The sequence below is a fragment of the Astyanax mexicanus genome, chromosome 24 (genome assembly GCF_023375975.1).
Source record: "Astyanax mexicanus isolate ESR-SI-001 chromosome 24, AstMex3_surface, whole genome shotgun sequence".
Taxonomy (NCBI): domain Eukaryota; kingdom Metazoa; phylum Chordata; class Actinopteri; order Characiformes; family Acestrorhamphidae; genus Astyanax; species Astyanax mexicanus.
The window spans coordinates 14,564,387-14,591,068 of record NC_064431.1 but is presented as its reverse complement, the minus strand read 5'-3'; the positions used below and the strand labels follow the sequence as shown (position 1 = coordinate 14,591,068).

Here is a 26,682-nt window from a genome sequence, read left to right as displayed (position 1 = left end):
TAAAAATATACATTTATACCTAAGAAACAGATTTATTTTTAATTATATAAGTTAAACATTTCACAGTTAAAGAACTGTATACAACAGTACTTTAACCAATTGTATAACAATTGGTTAAAGTACTGTATAGTACAAAAATAATAATAGTCTTCTACTGTGTAATGAAGAGTTATGTACGCATAATTAGCTGGGGACACTATGGGCAATCTTCATCTTGAACTTTAGTTTGTTTGCATTTTTTCTAAGCCTGTTCATGAAGTTTGCCATGGGAGCCTTGAAAGAGCACAATTCTCTCCCCGTGTTTGTAACTGGACAGAGACAATATACAATTTTATATTGTGTATAAGACTGGTGGAGGAAAACATGCCAAGATTGAAAACTTTGATTAAAAAACAGGGTTATTCCACCAAATATTGACTTCTGAACTCTTAAAAATTTATGAATATGAACTTATTTTCTTTGCATTATTTGAGGTCTGAAAGCTATTTTTTCATTTTCTGCGAATAAATGCTTTTTATTTGGAATTTGAAGTCCGTAGTTTATAGAATAAAACAACAATGTTATTTTACTCAAACATATACATATAAATAGCAAAATTGAGAGAAAAAAAGAAAAACTAATGAGCAATGAATACAAATAAACATATTTTAACACATTATTCACATTTACTATGAAACAATAAAATTATTTACAAAAAAAAACAAACACATACGCGCAAAAATAAGAGGGGTTGGTACAAATATATAGGTGTGCATAATGCTGTTTTTACGGTAAGGACACACATACATTTGGTTGCGTATGTAAAACGCAGTCACTCTATACGGGCCCTGCTTTTATCTCTGTGTTTTATAAATACACTCGCTACATGCCTGCAAATGGAATAAAACACTGATAGAAATACAATAACATATATATTTTAGGCATTTCTGCTGTTAGAGATTTAAAATGTTCACAGGTTCAAATAACAAGCGAAATGATTCGATCTGTATATCAAAAACACTGTCTGTTAGGGGCGGGTATGATTTGTAGATCAGCGACTGCGCAAAACCTGCGGAGGTTGAGTCGCTCGAGCAGCGCGGAGATATATCTGTAGTGTCATGGAGGGATGTTAACATCTGTGATCTGACAGCATGTTTCGGCTCTGCATGAAGGCGGTTTTTGTGCATGAACAGCTGGCTGTAAAGAACTGCTATAAATTAAGGTAGATAAACTGAGTTTTGTGGAAGTTATTATACAGAAATGGGTTTTTGTAGGAGGTTGTTTTCGAATTGTCCGTTCCACCTTAAATGGTGGAGCAGTTCCATACAGGGAACGTCTGTACATGTATGGAACTGCTCCACTGTTTAAGGTGGAACGGAAGATCCGAAAAAGAAGTCAATGTCAACCTTGTATGTGTGTGTTTTGTAGTAATATTAAAATGACAAACATATCAAATGCTTTATATTTTCCAAAATACAAAAATACGTAGTTACAAAAATAGTATAAATGTAGCATATAATACTTATACTATATAAATATATATATTTTCACCGGTATAGCTAGCTGTCATTTCCAATGTGCTAAAGCATTCTACTACTTATATATGGGCAGTTTAAATATGAATAATTAAATTTTTTTGACTAAGTGCAAAAATATAAAGTTTTATATGAAAGCTATTTTTTATCTAGTGCAGTGTACAAAAAATAAGTTTCCATCCATTTTTTGCCCCTGATTTTTTTTTGCATTTTGCAAGTTTACAAGTCTATTAGATTTGTGTTACAAGATACAAAAATGGACAAATCTGAAACTTTTAATTTTCTTAAAATTCTGCTTGTGAAAGGCAAAAACAAAGAACTAGATCATTAAAAAAAATAATAAAAACACATTTCTTTTTCACTGTACTGAATGAAAATTTTTTTTTTTTTGTATTTTTAAAAGTTTTATACCCGATTTTCTATTTTCAAATATAGCTTGATATAGCCATGAAATTAAAGTGCTAAACATTACACTGACCGTAAATAACTAGGATAAAATGAAATGCTAGCTTTAAAAATGCCTCCTAAAATTAGAGAGAGGGTTTAGTTTTAGACCACAATCCCTGGTGTCACACAGTGTCTCTGCTGTTACATATTGTCCTTCTGTTACACATTTTAACCTGGTGTCACACAGTGTTGTTGGTATTAGTCATTGTCACTGCTGTTATACAATGTCCCTGGTGTTACAGTTCTCAGCAAAACTGTAAAAAAAAATAGAAAGGCTGCCTTTGGTTTGTATTCTTAAGTATTCTAGTAATCAATAACAGTTCAATTATACAAGCCACTTTCTGTAATACATGCTTAATAAGATCAGAATGTAATTTAATATAACTGTTTTATTTTGTCTTTCAGGTTGTATATCCCTGGCTGTAGCTGTTTCTCCACCTCTCAGGCTAGACTAGGGGTCCTTAGGAGAGTGAACGACAAGTATGAGCGCTTCCTGGAGCAGCGTTTCCCTCGCTTTTATGTCTTATACCACACCCTCATGAAAGGTGAGCATAACTCCTCTGGTACAGGTATAGTAGAGCTGGGCAGTATATTGATATTTTATCGTATTATGGCAACTTTTCTTATTGTATCGAAAATATGCTTTTTTAAGAAGATTCAGGATATTACTAGTGCTTAAAGAACACTGACCCTTATCATTACAGAGAAAGAGAGAATCCTGTTTAATTATATGATGTGCTGCAAAAATGTAATTAAAAATCACTTTTTTATGCATGAAAATTGAATTTGAATAACAGAATCTACCACTGCTATTTAATTTTGTCTGCTTTTTAAAACACGATGAATACTCTATATTGTGAAAAAGTCTTAAATTATCTCTAGATAATATTTTTTACAAATACCACCCTGCTCTCTCAGTGTTTACTAACACACACACCAGGGGCAGTAAATATACTGCTCTAATCGATATCAGAATTATATCATATTAATCGAAATTAAGAAATATATTGTAATATCAACTTTGTCTGTTTCATGCAGCACTAAGGTTTAACTTATACAGGTTGATATATTGGTGTGGTATTAAACTGTCAAAGTAGTTACAGTTATATAAGCAAAATGGGGTATGTTAGGACTAGGGACTGGTATTGTACACTATTTTCTTCCTGTATAAGGTCTTTTCGGTTTTTAGGCCTCTTGTAATCTAGACAAATCTGTCATCCGGACGGGATTAGTTTCTCAGGGGGTCCTGGGGTAATTTTCTCTCTTTTTTTTTGGGGTCCTCTGTGATTTTATTCCCATCCAGAACGATTGTGTATGTGGTTTTTCTCAGGCGTTCTGTGAGAAAATTACAGGCTAAACTATCTAAACTATGTTTTTCGCTGAACTTCAGTAGTTTCAGTCCCGTCCAGACGCACATCTCTGAGTTTCGTCTCCTCATGTTTAATAAAATAGCTTTTTGTCCACTGCAACACACCGTAATTACACTTTGGTGCGCGTTTTCATGGAGATCCACGTAAACACAATAGCAAGTGGAAATGGAGGAGCTAATGAACATGATTTCGTGTCTGAGAAAGCCAAAAAACTCACTGGTCTTTTATTATTTATTCAATCGCAGTCTGGATGCAGGAGTTTTATCACTGAGCAGAAGTGTAAAATATTTTTCACAAACGTTCCCCTGAGAAACTAATCTTGTGCTAAAGTTTGCTTGGGCTTAAGTTTGCATTGCTGAACACGTCTATTACAACTAAACCCACACGTAATGTACCAAATATCTGTGTTTCAGGATTTAAGCTCCTGTTTGAAGATGTGAAAGAGGTCAGAAGAATAAAGAGCAGCATGCGCAGTAACAGTATCCACTACAGAGAGCTCCCATATCGAGACATGGAGAGATTACTGCTGGTAACACCTGTATACACTTTCACTCTGTACACTGTTTATTATATAACAAAAAAATATTGAACTAAAAGTCAGTTTCCATTTCTATTGCATTCATCCTGAAATTCAAAACAACTGCCAGATTTGCATTATGGATAAAGCTAAAAACACAAAATGGCTAAGGATTGTGGTGCTGTGGTCTGTCATGTTGTTGCCCCCATCATTCATCGCCAAATTGTTGTGTATTTATAAAAGCGGTCAGAACAATCACTGACTCCGTGGCCCAACTGACTCTAACTTCAGACAGCACAGATTATATACAGAAAGGGTAGGACCATATACACTAAACAATAATCATTAGTTGCTCGGTCTGTCAATATTTTTTTGTGGACGTTATATTGTCCTAGAAATTATTGCGATACACGATATTTTTCAATTTTTTCTATTAAATGCTACTGACATAATGATAACAGAATAGCATAAAAAGGCATTTATACACTTTTTTTCTTAAAGACACAATAGACGATATCACGATTATCAAAAATGATTGAGGTCATGTTCATTTATCGTACGAAAAACCGATATTGCAATTATTGTGACAGGCCTATTAGTTGCAGAACAGGAACTAAGACATAAGGTCAGTTCTCCTACCTAACAGAACATACTTTACAAGGATCTCTCAGACCTTTTAAAGATTATGGCTTAGTTTGAATACATATTTGCAGTACAGATTGTAGACAAAAGAATATCAAACATTATATTCTCTATATCCTACAGTGCAGAGGTCCTTTGGTAAACATGGCAGCACATTATTAATATAACCTTTTCTTTATTTCTCTTTTTGTTTCTGCAGTTTCGACGGGACATGATTAAAGCCATTCCACTGATTGTGATCTCACTTCCTCCATTCGCCATTGGTGTGGTCTTCACCCTGATGTGAGTAAGAGTATCACTAGGTCAGCTTTGGGTCAGTGTTGTAGCCCATATATTGTACATTGTTATGATTTGGTTCCTCTTGAAGCTCAGAAATACTGGATGTACTGTATTACAGCTCAGAATTTTTTTTTTACTGTACTGAACTGTAAAAACCACTTCAGTTTCTGAATCATTTTCTCTGATTTTGCTATTTATAGGTATATGTTTGAGTAAAATTAACATTGTTGTTTTATTCTATAATCTACAGACAATATTTCTTCCAAATTCCAAATAAAAATATTGTCATTTAGAGCATTTATTTGTAGAAAATGAGAAATGGCTGAAATAACAAAAAAAATGCAGAGCTTTCAGACCTCAAATAATGCAAAGAAAACAAGTTCATATTCATAAAGTTTTAAGAGAGAAATCAATATTTGGTGGAATAACCCTGTATTGTAATCACAGTTTTTAAGCATATTACCATGTTCTCTTCCACCAATTTTATACACTGCTTTTGGATAACTTTATGCCTTTACTCCTGGTGTAAAAAACAAGCAGTTCAGTTTGGTTTGATGGCTTGTGATCCTCCATCTTCCTCATGATTATATTCCAGTGGTTTTCAATTTGTTAAAAAAAAACTCATAATTTTTAAATTATTTTTATATGTACATATCCACAACCATCGACTCACTCTTACTCTCCCTGAAAAAGGTTGCTAGGAACTCTCCTTTACAAACCATGTTGCCTCAGTTGCTTGGTCCTTCCGCTTTGTGCTATACAACATCAAACAAATTTGACGTTTCTAACACAACAGGCCACCTACACCTGCTCGTATTAAATTCAAAGCCCTTAAAATTGCCTACAAGGAGCAGAGAGCAGGCTCCCTCCTATTTGTATCTGCTCCTCAAGGCTTATGTTACTGTACTTCTTCTCTAAACATCACCTCGCTTTGCCATACATTCACACAAAGCAATCCAGACTGTTCTCAGACAGAGTTCCCCAATGGTGGAACAAACTATCTTTCATTATCAGAGCAAGAGCGTCCCTTGCTATCTTTGAGAAACTCCTAAAGACACCTTAAATGTGTTGCTTTGGACTTCTATGTCCTCTATTGCTAATGTACATCATTTATCACTGTTATCAGTGTTTCAGTGTTTTTAATGACAGTGGTCACTTCCTGTTCTGTCCAGGTGCCTCTTTCCACGGCAGCTGCTCTTCCGACACTTCTGGACTCCACAGCAGCAGAGGAAGTATCAGATGATTGCTCACGTAAAGCGCTCCAAACACCAGGCAGAGGTTCTGAACAATATCTTGTTGACTATCCCGCGGATCAGCGAGTGGCCCAGACGGACTCTGCTCTTAAACCTGTGTAGCAAGGTGCCAAGTATTTTTTTTATTAAACAGTTATTAAAAATAAAGACGCACCTATGTGAACATTTTTGCCAAAACCAAACATGAATGAACCATTTAATGAAACATTTGGCCGAATGCCAAATACCAATTGTGGTTTTTATTTAATTTCACACAGCTGACATGTTTACTGCTTTTAAATAGAGCACCTTACTTAATGCTGGTTGCAATTTAATTGCATTATCAAAAATGTCTTTGTTCAACTAAATATTAGTATCAATAAAAATCGTAAAAAAAAAACTATTCGTATAAATCTTATCGTAATAATATTGGTTGCCAAGTATTCTGTGCTTACTTAATTTTAAACGTTAAGATGAGTCATTCAGAGTGAGTTTGGCCTGATCCTTGCAAAACATATAACACTAAATGGTTATAAATACACTGCCTAATGTTTTACCAGAGATGTAAGAAGATTTATCATTAAATGGTGGAGGGATACATGCAGGCATGATGTAGCAAAAAATAGTCCCTGATAAAAAAAATATTTTGTATTGTTTTTTTCCCCAATTACATCTAAAACTCCTATAGGATCTCTTGTGGGTTTGGACAGTAAATAAAAATGGCTATATTTGTGTTGTAGTTGTAGGGTTGTAGATAAAAAAAAGGATTTAAAAAATGAATCACACACTTTGCTTACTTGATTAATAGCAATTATACCACAGTTAGTTCCGACCCTGCAGTGTGAGTGGCTGAGGCGTTCTATGAGTGCCGTTATCAGCTGGTAATGCACAGTAGCTGAAGCTCATCATGTATTACTCCACCACATACAGGTAACCTAGCAACAATACAGCGCTTCCAAGCCAAACAGCACAGCTACAATCAGAGCAGCAATGGAACTATTTTAACTCGCAGAGTTTTTATAATCAAGCAGATCAGAAGTCGGGGGCCAAACTTGGACAAATAACTAACTTGTGTTAAAAATAACGGATTAATTTTTTTTTTTAGATTAATAACGTTAACTTTGACAGCACTAATTATGTAGTTATTGCAAACAACACCTGATTCCCTTCACCACCAAACCCCACTCTAAATATTAGTTAATCTCCAAAACGAAATTAATTAGAGAATTTAGAAAAATAGAATATAGGAATGTGTAATAAATATATACATTATTAGGTTGTTTCTAGGTCTCTATTGTACCAATATCTTGTTTTGTACTGTAGGTCCAAAGTGGAGTCCACCCAAGTGTTTCAGAAATCTGTGCTGTACGTGAGGCCTTTTCCGGACCTCCACTGGAACTGCAGACTCTGAAAGCGAGTCATTTGGTCAGTGTTTGGTATTTCCTTATATACACACTTTTGAGTACTTTTTCCATGAAGCCTTGTTTCTTATTTCGTCTCATTCTTTCTCTCTTCCTCTTCTCCTCCTCCTCTCTGTTTCTCATGTTACCTTTCATCTAGAGATCTTTGGGCTCTCAGATCCCTGTAATTGTGTGGTTGCCCAGTTTCCTGGTGCGGAGGCGGCTCACTACCAAAGCCCTGGATCTGCTTTATCTGGACCGAGCTCTGGGCACTCTAGGGCTTGATCAGCTCAGCGATGAAGAAATGAAACGCGTAAGCAGCTCTTTACCTCTTGGGGGTTTTGTTATATATATAAATATTGGACAGGATAATGTGACAGAGACAAATACCATGTCCCATTACTTTTTCAATGTCCTGTGGAAGCTGAAGAACACTGTGCTGACCTGCGGGATATGTGTAGAATCTGCATGTCTGTCCACATGGACTATTCTGGCCAGATGATGTCAGGCACCATCATTACCACCCACAGCACTGTCCACTGTGGGTGGGTGGTAATGTCTCAGAAATGTACCAGCTATTAGACCTCACTCCCTTACACAGATTGGCCATCTAGTGGGCATTCCCAAACCATTTCCTGAGATAACACATCGTAATAAACTAACATACTGCTGTCCCATGACTTTTGCCATTGCCTGATACCTCACACACTGTTATATAAAGTTTTTAAGAGATTGTGAATCTAAAACCTATTTTTAAAATTGCATATCATTAAAATGGTGGAGGAATACATGCTACAGGGTGCAAAAAAGTAGTCCCCATTATTATTATCTGTTTGAATGGGAAGAGACAAAAATACTGAAAACCAGATGTCAGAGTACCATATGGTAAAAATCATGAACAGATTGTAGCGTTTGATTTAATAATGCACAAAAAAAAAACATATTTTTTGGCTGGTTATGTCTACTGCGCCTGCGCACATCTCCACAGTGAGGGGAGCTTCCCGAATAGCACGCTGACCCTCCTCCACTCTCCGCTCAAGGGTGGAACTTTACTGGTATGACCTAAAAAAATGTTGCTGTTCCATCAGGCCTGGATATTAATGTCATATAACGTCATTCTTGAAAATTTATGTTTTAATCTTAGCTTTTTAAAGTCTTATACTGTATCGTGGTGGAGAGATACATTAATTCAGTGTGGTGCGGCAATGATTTTACCCTCACTGGCACTTTAAAAGACATGTTTGTTCACTAGTGAATTTGGATCGAAGGTCCTAGAAGTAGTATAAAAAGGACAAGATTTTTTTTTAAATCTAAGAACAACTTGAATGCTTCCCTTCCCCACCAGGCCTGTGATCTTCGTGGGCTGAGTCCCAGCCGCCTTACTTCCAGCCAGTGTAGAGAGTGGCTTCAGCAGTGGCTCCAGTTCTCAGCACAACTCAAAGGTAAGCCTCATATATAAACCAGGCCAACACACCCTCTTTTTAATGCATTATGGCAAACTGGCTCACCCGGTACACTGTTCTGCAGTCTCCACTGGAGTGTGTTTCCTTTTTGGATTCTTAACCTCCTAGGACCTGGCGTCCACATGTGTGGACATCAGATTTTGGGTTGCCCTTGTAGAGCAACACAAAATTTTGCTTTACAAGGGCCTGGTGTCCTCTTATGAGTCCAGTATACTGTCACCTAGTGGTGTCCGAAAGGTTTAACACGTTACAATTTCGATTTATGTTTATGTTTATGTTTATGTTTTTTACTCGGGGTTCATACGGACATGAAAAACCTGGAAAAGACATGGAATTTTAAAATGGCAATTTCCAGGCCTGGATAAGTTTTGGAAAAATAAAAATACCCAGAAAGTTTTGAAAATCTTAAAAAAAAAGATCTATTTTGAGCTAACAAAATATGTCAGCTCAGTGTTAATTTGGCACAATGGAGCATAATAGAGCTCTCAGGATCTGACACACATTTTATTATATATTATTATCAGATATTTTATTGTATTAATTTAATCAATTTTAATTTTGATCTTTGGTTTTATTGTCTATGTCTGCACTGATGTTTTTAAAATCGTATGGTCTTGACGGTCATGAAAATATCATGGAAATTTATTGCTTAAAAAATGTATGAACCCTGTTTACCTAGTTTTGTCTTCGTGTTGAAGCAGCACTTCAAATAAGCCATATTGCTCAAAGGGACACAATGGTTGTTTCTACTTTTGTTTTGCACAAAAAAATGCTGCTGTGTTCAGGCACAAAATAAATGTTTTGCATCATTATTAATTGTGAGTTTATTATGTTCTATTAAAATATAAAAAACTAAAGTTCTCATATGTGGACACAATTTTTCTCAGAAACTACATTGTGTAAAAAGATAATTCAGTTTTTACACTAATCAAGTGCCAATTAGACAAAAAAGCAAAGAGAAATAAAAAATACATGGCATGCAAAAGTTTGGGTTATTATTCTGTCAGATCCTGATTTAAGCTTTTTTATATTTTTTCTCAGATTCAGAATCCTCACTTCTGCTGCACAGCATGACGATATTAACCCTCGTCTATCCCCCAAAGTGAGAGAAGAATGGTGCTGCATGGAAATATTTCATCTTCCTCCTGTTTACAGACTGAAAACTTACTTCAGTGTACAGAGTTTACACCACAGACAAAGCCTTCACAGATTCGGCACTGTGCATAGGTTTTAGGCCCATATTTACACTACTCTGGGTATAATTTTCTTTTTCTGCAGGCACTCATATTTTTGTCATTTATATCTGTCGATTTTCCATCCCTTAATTCTCTTATTAATTCCCATTTATGACGTACCCATCAGCCAGAATTGGAGCATCGGGAAACGGCTCTGGTACACACACCTGGTACACCATGTCAACTATATAGCAACACCCCAGCAACCCACTCCTTTTCATTGGAACTACCAAATTATGCTTTACAAACATCTTAGCAACCTCATAGAAACACCATAGCAAACACCTGGCAGCACCAGTGGAACAAAATCAATACATTAGCAGCATCCTAGCAACCACCTTAGATACCACAGCAACTGTTCAACAACCACCAAGCAACACCTTAGGAACAAACTCTTTACATTAGTAACTAACCACTTAGCATCACCTTAGGAACCCCAAAATAACAACCACATTAACAACACTAATCAGTACATTAGTATCCTCCTAGCAACCACCTTAGATACCACAGCAACCGTTCAGCAACCAAGCAACAACTTAGGAACTACTTAATATTCATCCTGAATATCATAGCAACCAGCTAGCGAACTCCACTGGAACCTAGCAACACCTGAGCAACCACCTAGCTTAACCCTAAACAACATCATATCATTATATCATCTTAATCAACATAGCAACCACATTGGATCACAAATACAATCAGCAAATGCGCCTTTCTTATTATAATTAATTCTGAAGAAAGTAGTTAAGATCTTGTGAGCTTGGAAAATTGCCCTAACAAAAATGGTCTAACGTCATAATTGGTCTAACGTCATAATAAGGCAATGAATGAAAAACACTGTTTTAGTAAGGAAATGATAACAAAATATCTCTGAATGTCTTTAAATATACAACTATACAATCATACATTTAATTAAAATGTATTACAAATGTAAAAAAGGTTAAAGTACAAATAACCAAAAAAGTGGTAACGTGCCAAAGAGCCTACAATGTTTTTTTTTTGTTTGTTTGTTTTTTCTAATTTTAGATTCATTTACACGACCAATTACTCAACCCACTCATTAGGACTTCCCCTATCACTAGTGATGCCCCAACACAAGGAGGGTAAAGACTAGCACATGCCTCCTACCACACATATGAAGTCAGCCACCACCTCTTTTTGCTGCTGATGCAGCATTGTCGAGAAGCATCACAGCACACTCAGAGGAAAGCGCTGCAACTCGGTTGCAATACATCAGCTCACAGATGCCCTGTGCTGAGTGACATCACCTTTTGGAGTGATATGGGGAAAGAGCTCCATCTACCCACCCAGAGAGAGCAAGGGCAATTGTCCTCTCTCTCTCAGGGCTCCGGTAGCCGATGGCAAGCTACATGAACAGGATTCGAACCGATGATCTCCTGATCATAGTGGCAGCACCTTAGTCCGCTGGACCACTCACAGTCCCCAAAGCTACAGTGTTTTTTAATCAATAAATAAAAGGGACTAAAACTTCTGCACAGTACTGTATGTGCCAAACCCTCATAACATTCCACCTGAACGTGTTGTAAAGGTGACTGTTCATAGTCTTGGCTGTTGCTATATCTGTTCATGTGGATATCTGTGGATTGACATAAATATCCTGCTATCAGCCTGAAAATATAGTTTTCTTTTGTTTGATTGTATTTTTTATTTTATTTTTTCATTTTGCATGAGAAATCTTATTTATTAAAAACCCAGATCATCACATCCTGCAGCGTTTGTGTCTGCAGAGCTCTTGAGTTTATTTTGTGGAAATGTTTTTTTTTTTTTTTTTTTTTTTCAGAACAAAAATGAGAACACTCTCTACATACTCTGCTGCCTTGCAATGCAGTGTGCTATTATACATGCATTTCACTATATGTTTTATAATTATAAATATTATTTTTATTTTATACATCGTTTTATTTAACATTGGTTTGTTGTGGTTCTGCTTGTCTCTGCCTGCTGCCATGCATTGCATACTTTTTTTAAGGCGACTTATCGTTAATCTCAGGTTACTTTTATATGATCTGTGGTTATTTTTATGCTGAAGTAATGTACATTTATGTGCACATAGGAACATATTCATAAGATATGTTAATATTAAATGTATGGCTGTGAATCCAACCTGGTCTCTTTTTTTATTGCTGTTCTAACGGAATTTATTTTTGATTAATACAAGAATCTTTCATGTAAGAAGAAATAGTTTAGCTTTCACAAGTAACAGTTCCAATATTCAATAACGAATTTCATTTTGTCACATACAGGGGTTGGACAATGAAACTGAAACACCTGTCATTTTAGTGTGGGAGGTTTCATGGCTAAATTGGAGCAGCCTGGTGGCCAATCTTCATTAACTGCACATTGCAGCAGTAAGAGCAGAGTGTGAAGGTTCAATTAGCAGGGTAAGAGCACAGTTTTACTCAAAATATTGCAATGCACACAACATTATGGGTGACATACCAGAGTTCAAAAGAGGACAACTTGTTGGTGCACGTCTTGCTGGCGCATCTGTGACCAAGACAGCAAGTCTTTGTGATGTATCAAGAGCCACGGTATCCAGGGTAATGTCAGCATACCACCAAGAAGGACCAACCACATCCAACAGGATTAACTGTGGACACTGTAAGAGGAAGCTGTCTGAAAGGGATGTTTGGGTGCTAACCCGGATTGTATCCAAAAAACATAAAACCACGGCTGATCAAATCATGGCAGAATTCAATGTGCACCTCAACTCTCCTGTTTCCACCAGAACGGTCCGTGTGGACAATAAATTATTGTGGTCTAAAACCAGGTGTTTCAATTTCACTGTCCAACCCCTGTATTTCACAATGAAGCGCTTTTCCAACAGGCAATGCTCATCCTCATACTGCTGCCATCTCAAGACCTTGCCTTGAAAACGCAGATGCTAAGCAATGGGCAGCTGCATCCCGAGACCCATCACCTTTCTTCCGTCTGTGTATTTGTTTTTGTATATATTAATCCTGGATATATATATTATATATATATATCTTATATATATATTATGTATATATATTATATATATATTAATTACTGGCCCTTCACATATCCACCTCAAAAACTGATCCATATTTTAGTGCACTTGTTGAAGTCTAAACAGACTAGTTTTCTCTTACTAAACAAGAAAAAAAGCTTCAAAAAAACTGCAAATGACGTAATAAGACTACAAGCCAAATAGCAATTGTACTTCTACTTGTAACTCTACTGCAAAGACTGTTTATGCAAATAGTGATTAGATAGAGATATAATATAGATGTCATTTACTATGACTACTAGACAAATTTTATTGCCTAATTTTAAAATCTACTCTTACCAATGATAGCTTATCCATACCATATAGCTAAAATTTTTACCAATGTAAAATTAACAATGAGCCAAATTTGTGAGTTTAATTTGTTGGCCACCCCTGCTCTATAACGATTTAAACTTTTAACTTTTTAATTAGAACTTCATACTGGATATTAATGATATTAAATATTTATACTGGATATTTTTGTTGTTAGAACTTAATACTGGATATTATTGTTATTAGATTTTAAAATGGACATTAAAATGGGCATAAAATTATACTGGGGGGTATTCGTGTCGCCTTGAAGAGGGTTTAAAGGGGTTGTATGTTTGTGTATTGGTTTTATTTTTATTTCCCTCTTTGAAAAGGAAAAAAAAAAATGTAAATTTACAAATGTACATGAGGATTACCTGTATGCTTTCAATAAAAAAAATGATCAAAAAATCGAAAAAATTATACTGGATATTTTTGCTGTTAGAACATAAAAATGCAAATTAATGTTATTAGATCTTAAAATGGATATTAATGTTATTAAAAATTCATACTAGCTATAATGCTATTATATCTTAAAACTGGACATTAATATTATTAGAAATTGTTGTTAGAACATAATAGTGGATATTTTTGTTGTTAGAATTTCATGCTGAATATTAAATGTATTAAACCTTAAAACTGAATATGTTAATTATCAGTGTTTAATGCTGGAATTTACAGCCTCCAGCTCTGCTCTCCTCCCTCCTGCTTTGCTACGTGACCCAGCAGGTTCTGCTCTGTGAGAAATTTTCAGTTCCTGCTTTCAGTTTGTGGATTCAGGCAGGAACAGCCTGTTAAAGTCGTGTTTTAAGAGCAGTATAAACACTTTTTCCGTCCTGAAGTGTTAATGGTACATTTATCTGGTCCGGAAACCCAGTTGGACCCGTGTTTGAGTTGTTTGAGTACATTTATATAAAGGTAAGTGATAAAGTTTTGTGTTTTCTTCTCATTTGCCAGTTGTTTGTCGGAATTGTACGTTCTACCTTAAATGGCCCAGCAGTTCAATAAACGCGCCTGAAACGCCTGTATGGAGCTGCTGTGCCATTTAAGGTAGAACGGACGAGTTCAACAAGCAGCTTAGTTCAGCTTTGCTATGGAAGCCAATGTTATGAATTTTAATATCATTTATTTTCTGTTGTTTAAAATATACTGTATATATTAAGATATATATTTAGATATAGCCCTATCATACCTGTCAAATTTTAGATTAAAAAATAAGGGGTATTTTCCTCTGTCCGCTTAAAGTTGTCCCACCAGCCCAACGTAGGTTCAGTATCCCTTACATTTTAAGACAGGTTTACAAAAAAAAATCTAAAATAACGACATGTGAACCACTTACACACAATTAGATGATCAGAATCTGAAATGTTGCGGACATTCCTACATATGTCATTCTTTTAATACAGCCAAATTAAAAACACTTTTCCAAATATTTTTTTTAAAAGTTAAGATTTCATGTCTTTTTGGCATAAATGCACTCTTTTTTATAATATATTTTTTATTTATTTAATGGATTTAAAATTGAACAAAGGGTGCACAAATTCTGCAAACTGAATCTTTTGATCACTCCACCCCTGATCAGTTTAGTTAATTTTTAACATTTCTAGTTCAAGCTGTATTTTTTTTAAAGGTTTAATCTGTGTGTTTTATTTCAGAGACGAGTATTTTTAAGCAGCTATCAGAAAAATCTCATCACAGTTTACATGATTAGCCTACCGTTCCCTTTCTTTTAGAAAAATCGCTGTATATCCAGATATGTTTTAACATCAGCTGCCTGTGGCTTCCCCACACTGACCCTCCTCTGCAAGCTGATTGGCTGTTTCTCCTGAAAGGCGGGACTTTCTCCTTGAACCGGCTGCACGATTGGTTAAGAGACACAGAGCAGTCAGCTCCCTGTCTCCTCAATAATATATATATTTTTATTTTAATATTAGTTTTAACTTATTACTTGTTTATTTACCAACGTATTTACTTATTTACAGTTTGTTTTATAATTTGATTTAGATTATATAAGCTCAGTTTTAATGGTTTCAGTGGTTTAAAAAGTTTGAACCAAAACCAAAACACTGTGGTTAGACATGTATACATATATAGCTCTGGAAAACCAAATCAGTTTCTAAATCAGTTTCTCTGATTTTACTATTTATAGAAATATGTTTGAGTAAAATGAACATTGTTGTTTTATTCTGTTAACTACTGGACAATATTTCTTCCAAATTCCAAATAAAAATAATGTAATTTAGACCATTTCCAGCTGGCACACAACCGAATCAGCATTTTACATTTCATCACCATATAACTTCTAAAAAAGTTTGGATGGAGGAATGGAACAGCGTTTTACTTCTATTCATTCTGCTAATAGAAGTAAAACGCTGTTTCATTCCTCCATCCATCCATTTTTATGGATGTGTGAAATTATATGGTGATAAATGGAAATATGGAATTTCCATATTTATGGAATAACCAAAGAAAACAAGTTCATATTCATAAAGTTCAGAAATCAATATTTGGTGGAATAACCCTGTTTTTTAATCACAGTTTTCACCTACGGTGGCCGAGAAAGCCCAACGCAGTGCAAATTGAAAAGCGCTGCAAAAGCACAAAACACATCCATCAAAATTACAACACAGGCGCAGCAAATAGAAAAACGCGCTGCAAAAAGAAAAACGCGCTGCAAATACAACCACAACACAATGGAAGTGAGTCACAACACAACGGAATTTTCCCGGGGGACCTTAAAATGTGTACAAAGGACAATAAGTGGCAAACAAGGCGTTTTGTGAAGCAGAACTTTTAATAAACATAACTTACTTTTCAGAAGCTTGTTTGCCACTTATTGTCCTTTGTATACAGCTGGTACAGCATCTTTTAAGGTCCCCCGGGAAAATTCCGTTGTGTTGTGACTCACTTCTGTTGTGTTGTGGTTCTATTTGCAGCACGTTTTTCTTTTTGCAGCGCGTTGTTCTATTTGCTGCGCCTGTGTTGTAAGTTTGATGGATGTGTTTTGTGCTTTTGCAGCGCTTTTCAATTTGCACTGCGCTGGGCTTTCTCGGCCACCGTATGACACACTGCTTTTGGATTACTTTATGCCACTCCTTGTGCAACAAGTCAAGCAGTTCATCTTAGGTTGATGACTTGTGATCATCCATCTTCCTCTTTATTATATTCCAGAAGTTTTCAATTTGGTAAAATAAAACAAAATCATAATTTTTAAGTGGTCTCATTTTTTTTCTAGAGCTTTATATTAAGTTGGTCATAATAGTGGACCAGCATGGTCAAGAGAAAAGTCATTAAGCTTAGGCATAATGCTTGGCTGTTTTGGGAAAGCTAGCTGATCAATTTGATCAAACTAGTTCTAATGGTGGACCAGCTTTGGCAGGTTTCATCATACTGGATGAGTTATGTCAAATCTGGTTGTCCAACTGGGTCAGGCTGGTCTTTACTGGTGGAGCAGAATAACTGTTAGGTATGTAAACCATCTTGGGTTCAATAGGTAATCTTGGTTACCAAGCTCAGCTATGCTGGATGGCTTACTTCATGTTGGTCAACATAATTGGTCATACTGATTCTACTTTTTTATTTGGCCAAGTTCTACAGGTGGACCAGTATGGCCCAGTGTGAGCTTGTGGTCCTGATCAAACTGGTTGACGCAATCAGTAATGGTGATCCTACTGCTTGACTAAGTTCTTGGGCATGCTGGTAGACCAGAAAACCACTCAGACAGACAGATATTTAGTGGAACCAGTTTGAACAGCTTGAGCAGTCAAGAAGAACGCGGTAATGTTACAGTATTGACACTTTGTTTCTTGTTTACTGGACTCTTCCTCCTGCAGGCTGATCTCGCTGGATGACTCTGGCTGGGAGGAGCAGTACAGAGCTGTTAAGGGTGAACAGTTTGAGTTAGGTGTAACAGTGAACAGCAGTGTAGAGGACAGTGAATCAGTGGTATAGGATGGAGGAAGCGTACACGGCCCTTTATCAGCAGTTTCTCCGCCTTCAGTCTCTCTGCCTGAAACAAGCCGCCATGCTTCAACACCTGACGGAGGCGTTGAGACGACAGCAAGGTACTATTGCATTTCTATTGGAACTGTTCTGTCAGTAACATTTAACTTTCCTCGTTTTTTTCCTTTGTGTAGTAATTTCCATTCCCTTCCCATCAACAATGATTGTCCTTATTTCCTTTACACAATGCAACTAGAAATTCGGAATCTATTTGTGTCCAGTAGAACCATTTTTAAAGGTTTTCTAACGAACTATCTAATTTAACATTTTCTTGTTGTGGTAGTGTGGGTGCTGTGGTCAGGAGGTACCTCTGCTGAATAGTGGCTTGATGAAAAAGATGCACTTGGAGCAGTTGTAAACTGTTCAGTTGACATGAGTTTATTGAGAAAAGCAAACAAAAAAAGGACAATACACCATGTGCACTATATACTAGGAGTAGGCAGAGATGAGTGGATCTTGCTACCACTAAGTTGGACTGTAAGGGAAACAATAACCCAGTCCTTAACAGAGTTCTCAAGCTTTTAGCTCCAACGAACATGCCCTTCCTACAGAACTCTATCAGCCTCTCCTTCCCCATAATGCACACCCTGTACCCCTTAAATACCCCCCCAGGCTAAACCAAAAAGAGCTATGGGTAAGACAGCTACCAACAATTATACACACAACAAATATACACATAACCGGTTATATCCTTTCATACAACATCCTAGGACAAATAGAACAGGTAAGTATAATACACATAAACATACATTATATACACAGTACATTATATAAACAATTATGCTCCCCCCCCCACACAGGTAATCTGGAACCCCCCGGCACCAAAGAATTCTTCCTACCCCATCAAGGGTATAAAAGCTGCGTGACCCGCGTGCTGCCACACCCTAAGGAAACCAGTAAGTAACAGGTTAACCTGCACAAAGGAAAAATAAAAATGTCTTTTAGGATAGTCGGTGATTGGTGCGGGGACCCACCATATCACTTTAAACCATGAAATCAAATATTTAAGTGTCCAAATGATTCTGGAAAGTGGCGTAGCTTTTTTACTGGTCCTGATGGATTATGACCTTTATCATGAGTGTTGACTTGCTTGTTTTTTAGTGGACCACCATGGTTAGGCTGTTTGATCAGTTTGGCTATGATGGTTGGCTAGCTTGGTTTTAATTGTATGTTTAGAAACAATTTGAGCATTCAGATGGATTTTGTGTTGGTGAAGCTGGTCATACAGGTTGACCAACATAGGCTGGATCAGCTTAGTTGTGATGGTTGACTAGCTTGGTTTTTGGTAGACCACCATGGTCAGGCTGGTCATTCTGGTCATGCTGGTTGATCAGCTTGATAGTGATGGTTAACTATCTTGGTTTTTGGTAGACCACCATGGTCAGGCTAGACATACTGGTCACGTTGATTGATAAGCTTGGTCATGATTGACTAGCTTGGTTTCTGGTGTACCATGATGATTGATTAGCTTGGTTTCCATTTATTTTGTTAAAGAACCGGTGAAGCTTAGTTTTAAGTGGACCATAATGGTCAAACTGATCATGCTGGTTGATCAGCTTGATCTTACATTTTGGAGTTTGGATGGAACAGTTTTCATTGTGATTCTATATGGAACCATTATCTTACTAACACACTTTTTAAGAAGCTGTTTTTTGGTTTGGTTTGGTCTGTTTTAGGTCTACCTCCTCTTTCTTATGGGGATTTTGAAGATTTGGTATCTATCCCGATCCAGTGCACAGAGGAAGAGGCGACCTTCACCTATCCTGGTGTTCCTGCACAAGCAGCTCAGATGCCAGCCCTCGCACCACACCCAGGTGAGCTGGACTGTGGGTACAGTATTGCTTAAGGTATCTTGGAAACGTCTTAGCAACACCTTAGCAATCACTAAAGATATAACAGCAGCTGTATTCAGAAAAAGTATGTGAACCCTTTGGCATTACTTGGATTTCTGCATAAATTGGACATTAAATGTGTTCTGATCTTCATCTAAGTCACAACAATAAACAAACACAGTCTACTTAAACTAATACCACATAAAAACTTATATGTTTGCATGGTTGTACTGAACATAACATGTTAACATTCACAGTGCAGGGACAGCAGACTTTGTTTTTGTCTATTGTTGTGACTTAGAGTTAGATCAGAACACATTTATTGACCAATTTATGCAGAAATCCAAGTAATCCCAAACGGTTCACATACTTTTTTCTTGCAACTGTATAAGCACTCCGTACAGTAGCATTCACCTGAAACACCATCGCACCTCCCTGTAAAACCACCTGAGATACCAAAGAATCATCATATCTTTCATTGCCAGTTTTAGGAGCAGGGACACAAGGGCATTGCCCTCTGCTGATATCTGATTGGTCCCCTGAAGTGCCCCTGTCCTGTCACTCATTTGTCCTTTGCCCAAGAGTGATAATCAGCTTATAGGTGGATGCAATTCCTAGTGCAAACACTAATGCGTGATTAAAGCTTATGTAGAAGAGGTGTTTGGAACGGAAAGTATTTGTGAAAATGAAAAAAGGTTTAAAAAATGCTGGCTCTACACATTCTGTGTTGTTTGAGAGTTTGTGTATGTACAGTAAAGATGCATGTAAAATTGGTAGGGAGATTTTTATGAAGTTGATTGTATGCCAAAAGTTTTATACAAAAATATAAAATCTGTTATTAGAATCACAGATTCTATACATACAGAGTTGCAAAAAAAGTATGTGAACCTTTAGGATTACTTGGATTTCTGCAGAAATTGACAATTAAATGTGATCTTCATCTAAGTCACAACAATAGACAAACACAGTCTGCGTGAACTAATACCACAGAAAAAATACATGTTTGCATGGTTTTATTGAACATGTTAACATTCACAGTGAAGGGGAAAAGTATGTGAACCTCCAGGCTAATTACTTTTCTAAAAGCTAATTGGACCCAGGGTATGATGAGATTGGATGTGTTGGTTAAAGCTGCCCTGCCCTAAAAAAACACACACCAGTTTTGAGTTTGCTGTTCTTAAGAAGCATTGCTTGAGGTGCATCATGCCTCACACAAAACCTGCACAACAGATAGGAGGAATTTTGGACCATTCCTCTCCATAAAACTTCAGTTCAGTTTCAGTTCGGCAATATTCTTGGGATATCTGGTGTAAATCTCTCTCTTGAGGACATGCCACAGCATGCAGTATGCATACCTCAGGTCACTCTGTTTGTGGCGTGCTTGCAGTTATGGCTTCTCTCACATCACTCTCCCATACAGCTTCTCCTTGTGCAAAGTGCGCTGTATTGTTGACCGATGCACAGTGACACCATCTGCAGCAAGATGATGCTGCAGCTCTTTGGAGGTGGTCTGTGGATTGTTCTTGACTGTTCTCACCATTCTTCTTCTCTGCCTTTCTGATATCTTTCTTGGCCTGCCACTTCTGACCACTTCCCTGTGGTCTTCCATTTCCTTACTATGTTCCTCACAGTGGAAACTGACAGGTTAAATCTGTGAGACAACTTTTTTTATCCTTCCCCTGAACAACTATGTTGAACAATCTTTGTTTTTAGATTATTTGAGAGTTGTTTTGATGAGCCCATGATGCCACTCTTCAGACGAGATTCAAATAGGAGAACAACATTCAGTTGGCCACCTTAAATACCTTTTCTCATGATTGGATACACCTGGCTATTAAGTTCAAAGCTCAATGAGGTTACCAAAAAAAGTAAAAAGTAGTTAGGAGTATTCAAATCAATAAAATGATAAGGGTGCCCATACTTTTGCACTGGTTAAATTTTGGTTTAATGCATATTGCACATTTTCTGTTGGTACAATAAACCTCATTTCAATCCTGAAATATTACTGTGTTCATCAGTTATTAGATATATCAAACTGAAATGGCTGTTGCAAACAACCAAATATTTAGAACTAAAAATTATTAAGATTAATAGGGGTGCCCAAACTTTTTCTTATGACTGGATGACTAATTTATGCAGAAATCCTAGTCATTCCAAAGGGTTCACATCCTTTTTCTTGCAACAGTAGAAGCAAAAAAAATGAAGTAGAAGCTAACAAGAGATTATCAGAAGCGAAAGCCTTTAGCAGAAAAATCCCCCCAAAAACCTACAGAAAATCCACAAAATCACAAAGATGAAAGCAAAGACTGGAAAAATCCATATGAAAATAATTTTAAAATAACTTCAAAGTATAATAAAATAACCAATTATATATATTTAAATAAAATAATTTTTTTTATCTATTTGTTCTCATTTTGATCGCAGCTTTTATTTTTTTGTTTTTGTATTTTTGACATTTAGGTATCACTAAATAAAAAGGCTAATACATCACCAGTCTCTGTACATTTTTTCCACATTATTTATTTTCATGAAAAAAAAAATCATGTGAATTTTCGTATTTTTCGTAGGTATTTTAGCCTGAAAATATTTTTCACATAATTGTTCAATAATTTTACATAACGCATTTTTTGCATGCTGTGCTCTGGTATTTTTTCACCAGGTGATGCTAACCTCGCTCCCCTGACTGGGGCACTGCACCGACTACAGCTTGACCCCATGTGGGCGGAGCCAAAGCTGAACAACTGTGATCAAACAATGCCAGCGGCTTCTCCGGCACCTCAAGCCAGCATATTGAAACATTTACAGCAGGTTGAGCAGCGCTGGCACAGCCTCCAAACATCTAAACCCACGCGGGTAATTACTGTAGTTTTAAAACCTGGTTCTGTTGTCTTTCACTTCCGTCACGTCGACCTCTGCAGAACAGGCCGGGTCTTTTATTAGCACTTCTAAAAGTGGACTTCCTACTTCCTTATTCTAACAATGAAGCTTAGAGAAGTTGTGTTTAGACCTGTGTTTAGTGGTATTTGCAGAATGTATTATATTACAATATGTATTCATTTATTTAGCTATTGCTGCATCTTGATATATACAGTACAAATCAAAGGTCTGGATGCACCTTCTCATTCAGTGTTTCTCTTTTTTTCTTTGTTTAACTTATTTTCTACATTGTAGAACGAGAAAACAATTAAGGGATAATAATTCCACGTGTTTCTGTATAGTTTTAATGTTTTTAATATTACATTTACAGTGTAAAAAAGTATCAGTCCACTCAAACTTCATTTCATTTCTCAAATATCACTGTGTTCATCTGCTATAAGATATATTTAACTGAAATTTCTGAAAAAAAGAAACATCATGCTCAAACTTTTTCATACCACTGTATCTTAAAACAGATCATGTAATTGCGCCTAAACATCTGATCTCCTGTCTGTGCTGCAGAGGCCGTGGTCCTCCTCCTTCATGAACAGTGAGATGCTGAGCCAGGCCGGGGGGCTGCTGATGTCGGGGGTCATGGTGTCGTCCCAGGTGTGTGAATTCTGCCATGCTGTGTTTCCCGGACACACCACCACCAACGGGGAGTTTCTGCGCCATCTTATGTCACACACCTGAGACACCACACCTGAGACATCCCTATAGAGACATAACACTGGAGACAAACACCTGAAACATCACCCCAGAGATATCACATATGGAAAAATCACCAGAGACATCATACGGGAGACATCTGTTACCTGTTCTTAAATACAGAATGAGACACATTCATCTGGAAAATGAATTATTTGCAGCAGTGTAAACAACTGTATAATTAATCATATCATATCAAGTAAAATACTGCATATTTTGATAAAATATATAATTGTTATATATATATATATATATATATATATAAAGGGCTATGGTAATGGCCCTGGGAATATATTTGGTACTGTGCAGAACAGTTTTTTAAAATGATATACTTTGCATGTACAGTGGCTTGCAAAAGTATTCATACCACTTATATTTTTTTCACATTTTGTCACCGTACAACCACAAACTTAAAGTATTTTATTGAGATTTAAAGTAATAAACCAACACAAAAAAGCACATAACTGTAAAGTGAAATGAAAATGATACATTGTTTTCAACTGACAATTTTTATAAAATATAAAATTATAAAAAGGTGTGATTAGCAGAGTAGAAAATTTGGTAATCGTACACCACACGTGATTGGTCTGTGCGTTTACTGCGCCTTAAAACACACACTGCAGCGATGCGAGCGGAAAAAAAGTTGAGGTATTTTCAACTTTATGCAAATGAGAAGCGAGTTTCGCTGAACGGTAGCCAATCAGCGCCATGCACCACAGGCTGAACAGGCTGAGTACAGCCTTTCCAGGCTTTTTTGTGCTTTAAAAAACCCCTTTGTAAGAGAACAGAGACGGAGGAGCAGCTGGTCCTGAACTGGATGTTTTAGCAGGGTTCACCGGCTGATAAAAAAAGAACAGAATCTCGTTCATACACAGCACTGAACTACAACTCTACACATTCTTGCTGGTGGCAGATAAACTGCTTGCTCTTTCAGGAGACACGCCCCAAAGCGGCGAGAGAAAGGCAGAGAAAGCGATTGGGAGCGATGCTGCGTCGCTGCAGTGTGAACAAGAAAAGTTACGCTGCTTTAAATGAACACTGTCAGAATTAAATCCTTCTCTGTAGTTTATCGGTTTGGTTCCGCATTGGACAAGGTCTGGGTCCGGACCCGGACCGCAGCCCGCCTATTAGTGACCCCTGCTCTAAATAAAATCCAGTGCAATCAACTGTAACTAAATTGATTGCACTGGATAATAATTGTCATCAAAAGTCACTGAATAAGTTAAGAGTGCAGCTGTGTGTTATTTTGTCTCAGAATAAATCCACCTGTTCTGTATCGACCTCAGTGATTTGCTAGAGAACACTAGTGAACAAACAGCATCATGAAGACCACTGAACTCAACAGACAGGTCAGAGATTAAAAACATTTTTTTTTAAAAGGTTTAGGTTATAAACCCATATTCCCAAGCTTTAAGCATCCCAAGGAGCACTGTACAATCCATCATCCAAAAATAGAAAAAGTATTCTACAACTGCAAACCTACCAAGACATGGCCATAATCCACCCAAACTGACAGATGGAGCAAGGAGAGCACTGATCAGACAAGCAGCCAAAAAGCTCATGGTCACTCTGGAGAAGCTGCAGAAATCCAAAGCTCAGGTGGGAGAATCTGACTACAGAACAACTATGCACTCTAGTGCACTCCACAAATCTTGCCTTTATGGAAGAGTGGCAAGAAGAAAGCCACTGTTGTAAGAAAGACATAAGGAGTGCTGTTTGCACAGCAAACATGTGGAAGAAGGTGCTGTGGTCAAATGAGACCAAAGTTGGAACCTTGAAGTCAAAATACAAAGCGCTTTGTGTGGCTAAAAAGTTACACTGCTCATCACCCTGAACACACCATCGTCACTGTGAAACATGGTGGTGGCAGCATCGTGCTATGGGAATGCTTTGCTTCAGCAGGGACAGGGAAGATGGTCAGAGATGATGAAAAGATAGATGGGGCTAAATACAGGACAATCCTGGAAGAAAAACTGTTGGAAGCTTCAAAAGACTTGAGACTGGGAAGGAGATTCAAGACAATGACCCTAAACATACATTCAGAGCTACAGTAGACTGGTTTAGATCTGAGAATATTCACGTGTTAGAACTATCCAGACAAAGTCCTAATAGACCTAAATTTCACTGAGCTTCTGTGGAGAGACATGAAAACTGCTGTTCACAGACGCTCTCCATCCAACTAGACCGAGCTTCAGTTGTTTCGTAAAGAAGAATGAGCAGCAATCTTAGTCTCCAGATGTGCAAAGCTGGTAGAGATATACCCCAAAACACTTGTAGTTGTAATTGCAGTGAAAGGTGGCTCTACCAAATATTGATATAGGGGGGCTGAATACTTTTTGGATTGTTATTTGATTAAATTTTTTAAATCTAGATCTTTTTTGTTCCACTTCACAATTATGTGCTACTTTGTGTTGGTTTATCACTTAAAATCCCAATAAAATATATTTAAGTTTGTGATTGTAAGGTGACAAAATGTGAAAAATTTCAAGGGGTATGAATACTTTTGCAAGCCACTGTATGTAAGGAACCGTTTAACCAGGGAAAGACCCAGTCATTCATCCAAATGGATGTTTAAGGTCAATATTTACTAAGAAACTACTGAAGAACCGCTTTTTAAAATAAAATTTGGACGTTTCTACAGAAGATCGGTTATAATAAAACGGTTTTCCACTAGGTGGCATAAATGCACTACAAAGTCTCATGCTTAAGCAGTCCAGGCATAGTGGAACCAAGGGCGTGATCAAATTATTTTTGTACGTTTGCTTTCTCAGTGTTTGAACTCTTTAAACAAGAATTTACAGTAAATCTCATATTACATTGATGGGAAATGTCTAGTTATTTCTAAATATCATGCATCATTAAATGGGAACATCATTACACTGTAGTGGGTTTAGGGTAAAATGTGTGTAGGAGTAGAGTTATCTCGAGCATATAATCAAACATGAAGCCTAATCCAAGGTGTGGGCTAGGGGAATAGTTTGAGGTAAAAAAATGATATGCTGCCAAAGGTCGTGTCCATATATTGTATGATAAGTGCGTAATGGTCATTGTGTACATTGCCGAGCATGGGCTAAAGGAGAAAAAGCATCTTCTCATTGGCTCTAGTGTTGTCTGTAGTGATGATGGTGCTACTGTAGATCCAGCATCAGTATACCTGACCTCACTGATGTTCTCACTCTAATTTCTGCAACTGCAATCAAATGCTCCTCACAATGTTTTAACATCTATTAAAAGCCAGTCCAAGCAAGTCTGCAGCAAAGAGCATAAAAAAACTCCTGGACTTTGGATCCAGTAAACCTAAAATGATAACAATACTAAAAGTATTACTAATGATTTCAAAAAAGAGCATCAGCATGATTCAGTGTTCTGCAGAAACATTGAATAAGATGTATTGAACTTCTGGCCAAATACTCTATTAGTGTACAGTTTCTCTGATTTATAGGTATATGTTTGAGTAAAATTAACATTGTTGTAAAAATACTGTCATTTGGAGCATGTATTGGCAGAAAATGAGAAATGGCTGAAATACCAAAAAAGATGCAGAGCTTTTAGACCTCAAATAATGCAAAAAGTTTGAAGAGTTCAGAAATCAATATTTGGTGGAATAACCCTGGTTTTTAATCACAGTTTAGGAGAACTTTATGCCACTCCTGGTGCAAAAATTCAAACAGTTCAGCTTGGTGGTTTGATGGCTGTTGTTAGAAATTCGGCCTTCAGGAACCAGGTGTCCGATTCAGGAGTCAGGAGACGGCTTCAGAGTTGACTTGAGTTTATTCACGTGCAGA

The 26,682-nt window shown here is 36.9% G+C and overlaps 2 protein-coding genes across 2 annotated transcripts; both read left to right on the top strand.

Moving 5' to 3' along the window:
• Positions 1-1,066: 1,066 nt before the first annotated feature.
• LOC103039087 (LETM1 domain-containing protein 1) lies at positions 1,067-12,223 on the top strand. Its single transcript, XM_007248310.4, has 9 exons — positions 1,067-1,201; positions 2,367-2,506; positions 3,745-3,860; positions 4,690-4,772; positions 5,942-6,128; positions 7,325-7,426; positions 7,562-7,714; positions 8,747-8,843; positions 9,906-12,223. Exons 1-9 carry the CDS (start codon positions 1,131-1,133, stop codon positions 9,968-9,970), a joined length of 1,014 nt encoding a protein of 337 aa, XP_007248372.3. The 5' UTR covers positions 1,067-1,130; the 3' UTR covers positions 9,971-12,223.
• Positions 12,224-14,149: 1,926 nt separating this feature from the next.
• Positions 14,150-25,718, top strand: zgc:113184 (uncharacterized protein LOC553745 homolog). The gene is made up of 6 exons (XM_022682440.2): positions 14,150-14,357; positions 17,273-17,503; positions 18,242-18,337; positions 19,118-19,255; positions 21,933-22,126; positions 22,712-25,718. The coding sequence occupies exons 2-6, from the start codon at positions 17,392-17,394 to the stop codon at positions 22,880-22,882; spliced, it is 711 nt and encodes a 236-aa protein (XP_022538161.2). The 5' UTR covers positions 14,150-14,357; positions 17,273-17,391; the 3' UTR covers positions 22,883-25,718.
• The last annotated feature ends 964 nt before the right edge of the window (positions 25,719-26,682 follow it).

What these genes read in the sequence shown, in the direction of transcription:
- LOC103039087 (XM_007248310.4), top strand. Translation starts at nt 1,131, where the DNA reads ATGTTTCGGCTCTGCATGAAGGCGGTTTTTGTGCATGAACAGCTGGCT. An exon ending in GGTGTGGTCTTCACCCTGAT is followed by an intron (nt 4,773 to 5,941) that starts GTGAGTAAGAGT and finishes TGTTCTGTCCAG; the next exon opens with GTGCCTCTTTCCACGGCAGC. An exon ending in GCGATGAAGAAATGAAACGC is followed by an intron (nt 7,715 to 8,746) that starts GTAAGCAGCTCT and finishes CTTCCCCACCAG; the next exon opens with GCCTGTGATCTTCGTGGGCT.
- zgc:113184 (XM_022682440.2), top strand. Translation starts at nt 17,392, where the DNA reads ATGGAGGAAGCGTACACGGCCCTTTATCAGCAGTTTCTCCGCCTTCAG. An exon ending in GGCGTTGAGACGACAGCAAG is followed by an intron (nt 17,504 to 18,241) that starts GTACTATTGCAT and finishes CCCCCCACACAG; the next exon opens with GTAATCTGGAACCCCCCGGC. An exon ending in AAACATCTAAACCCACGCGG is followed by an intron (nt 22,127 to 22,711) that starts GTAATTACTGTA and finishes TCTGTGCTGCAG; the next exon opens with AGGCCGTGGTCCTCCTCCTT.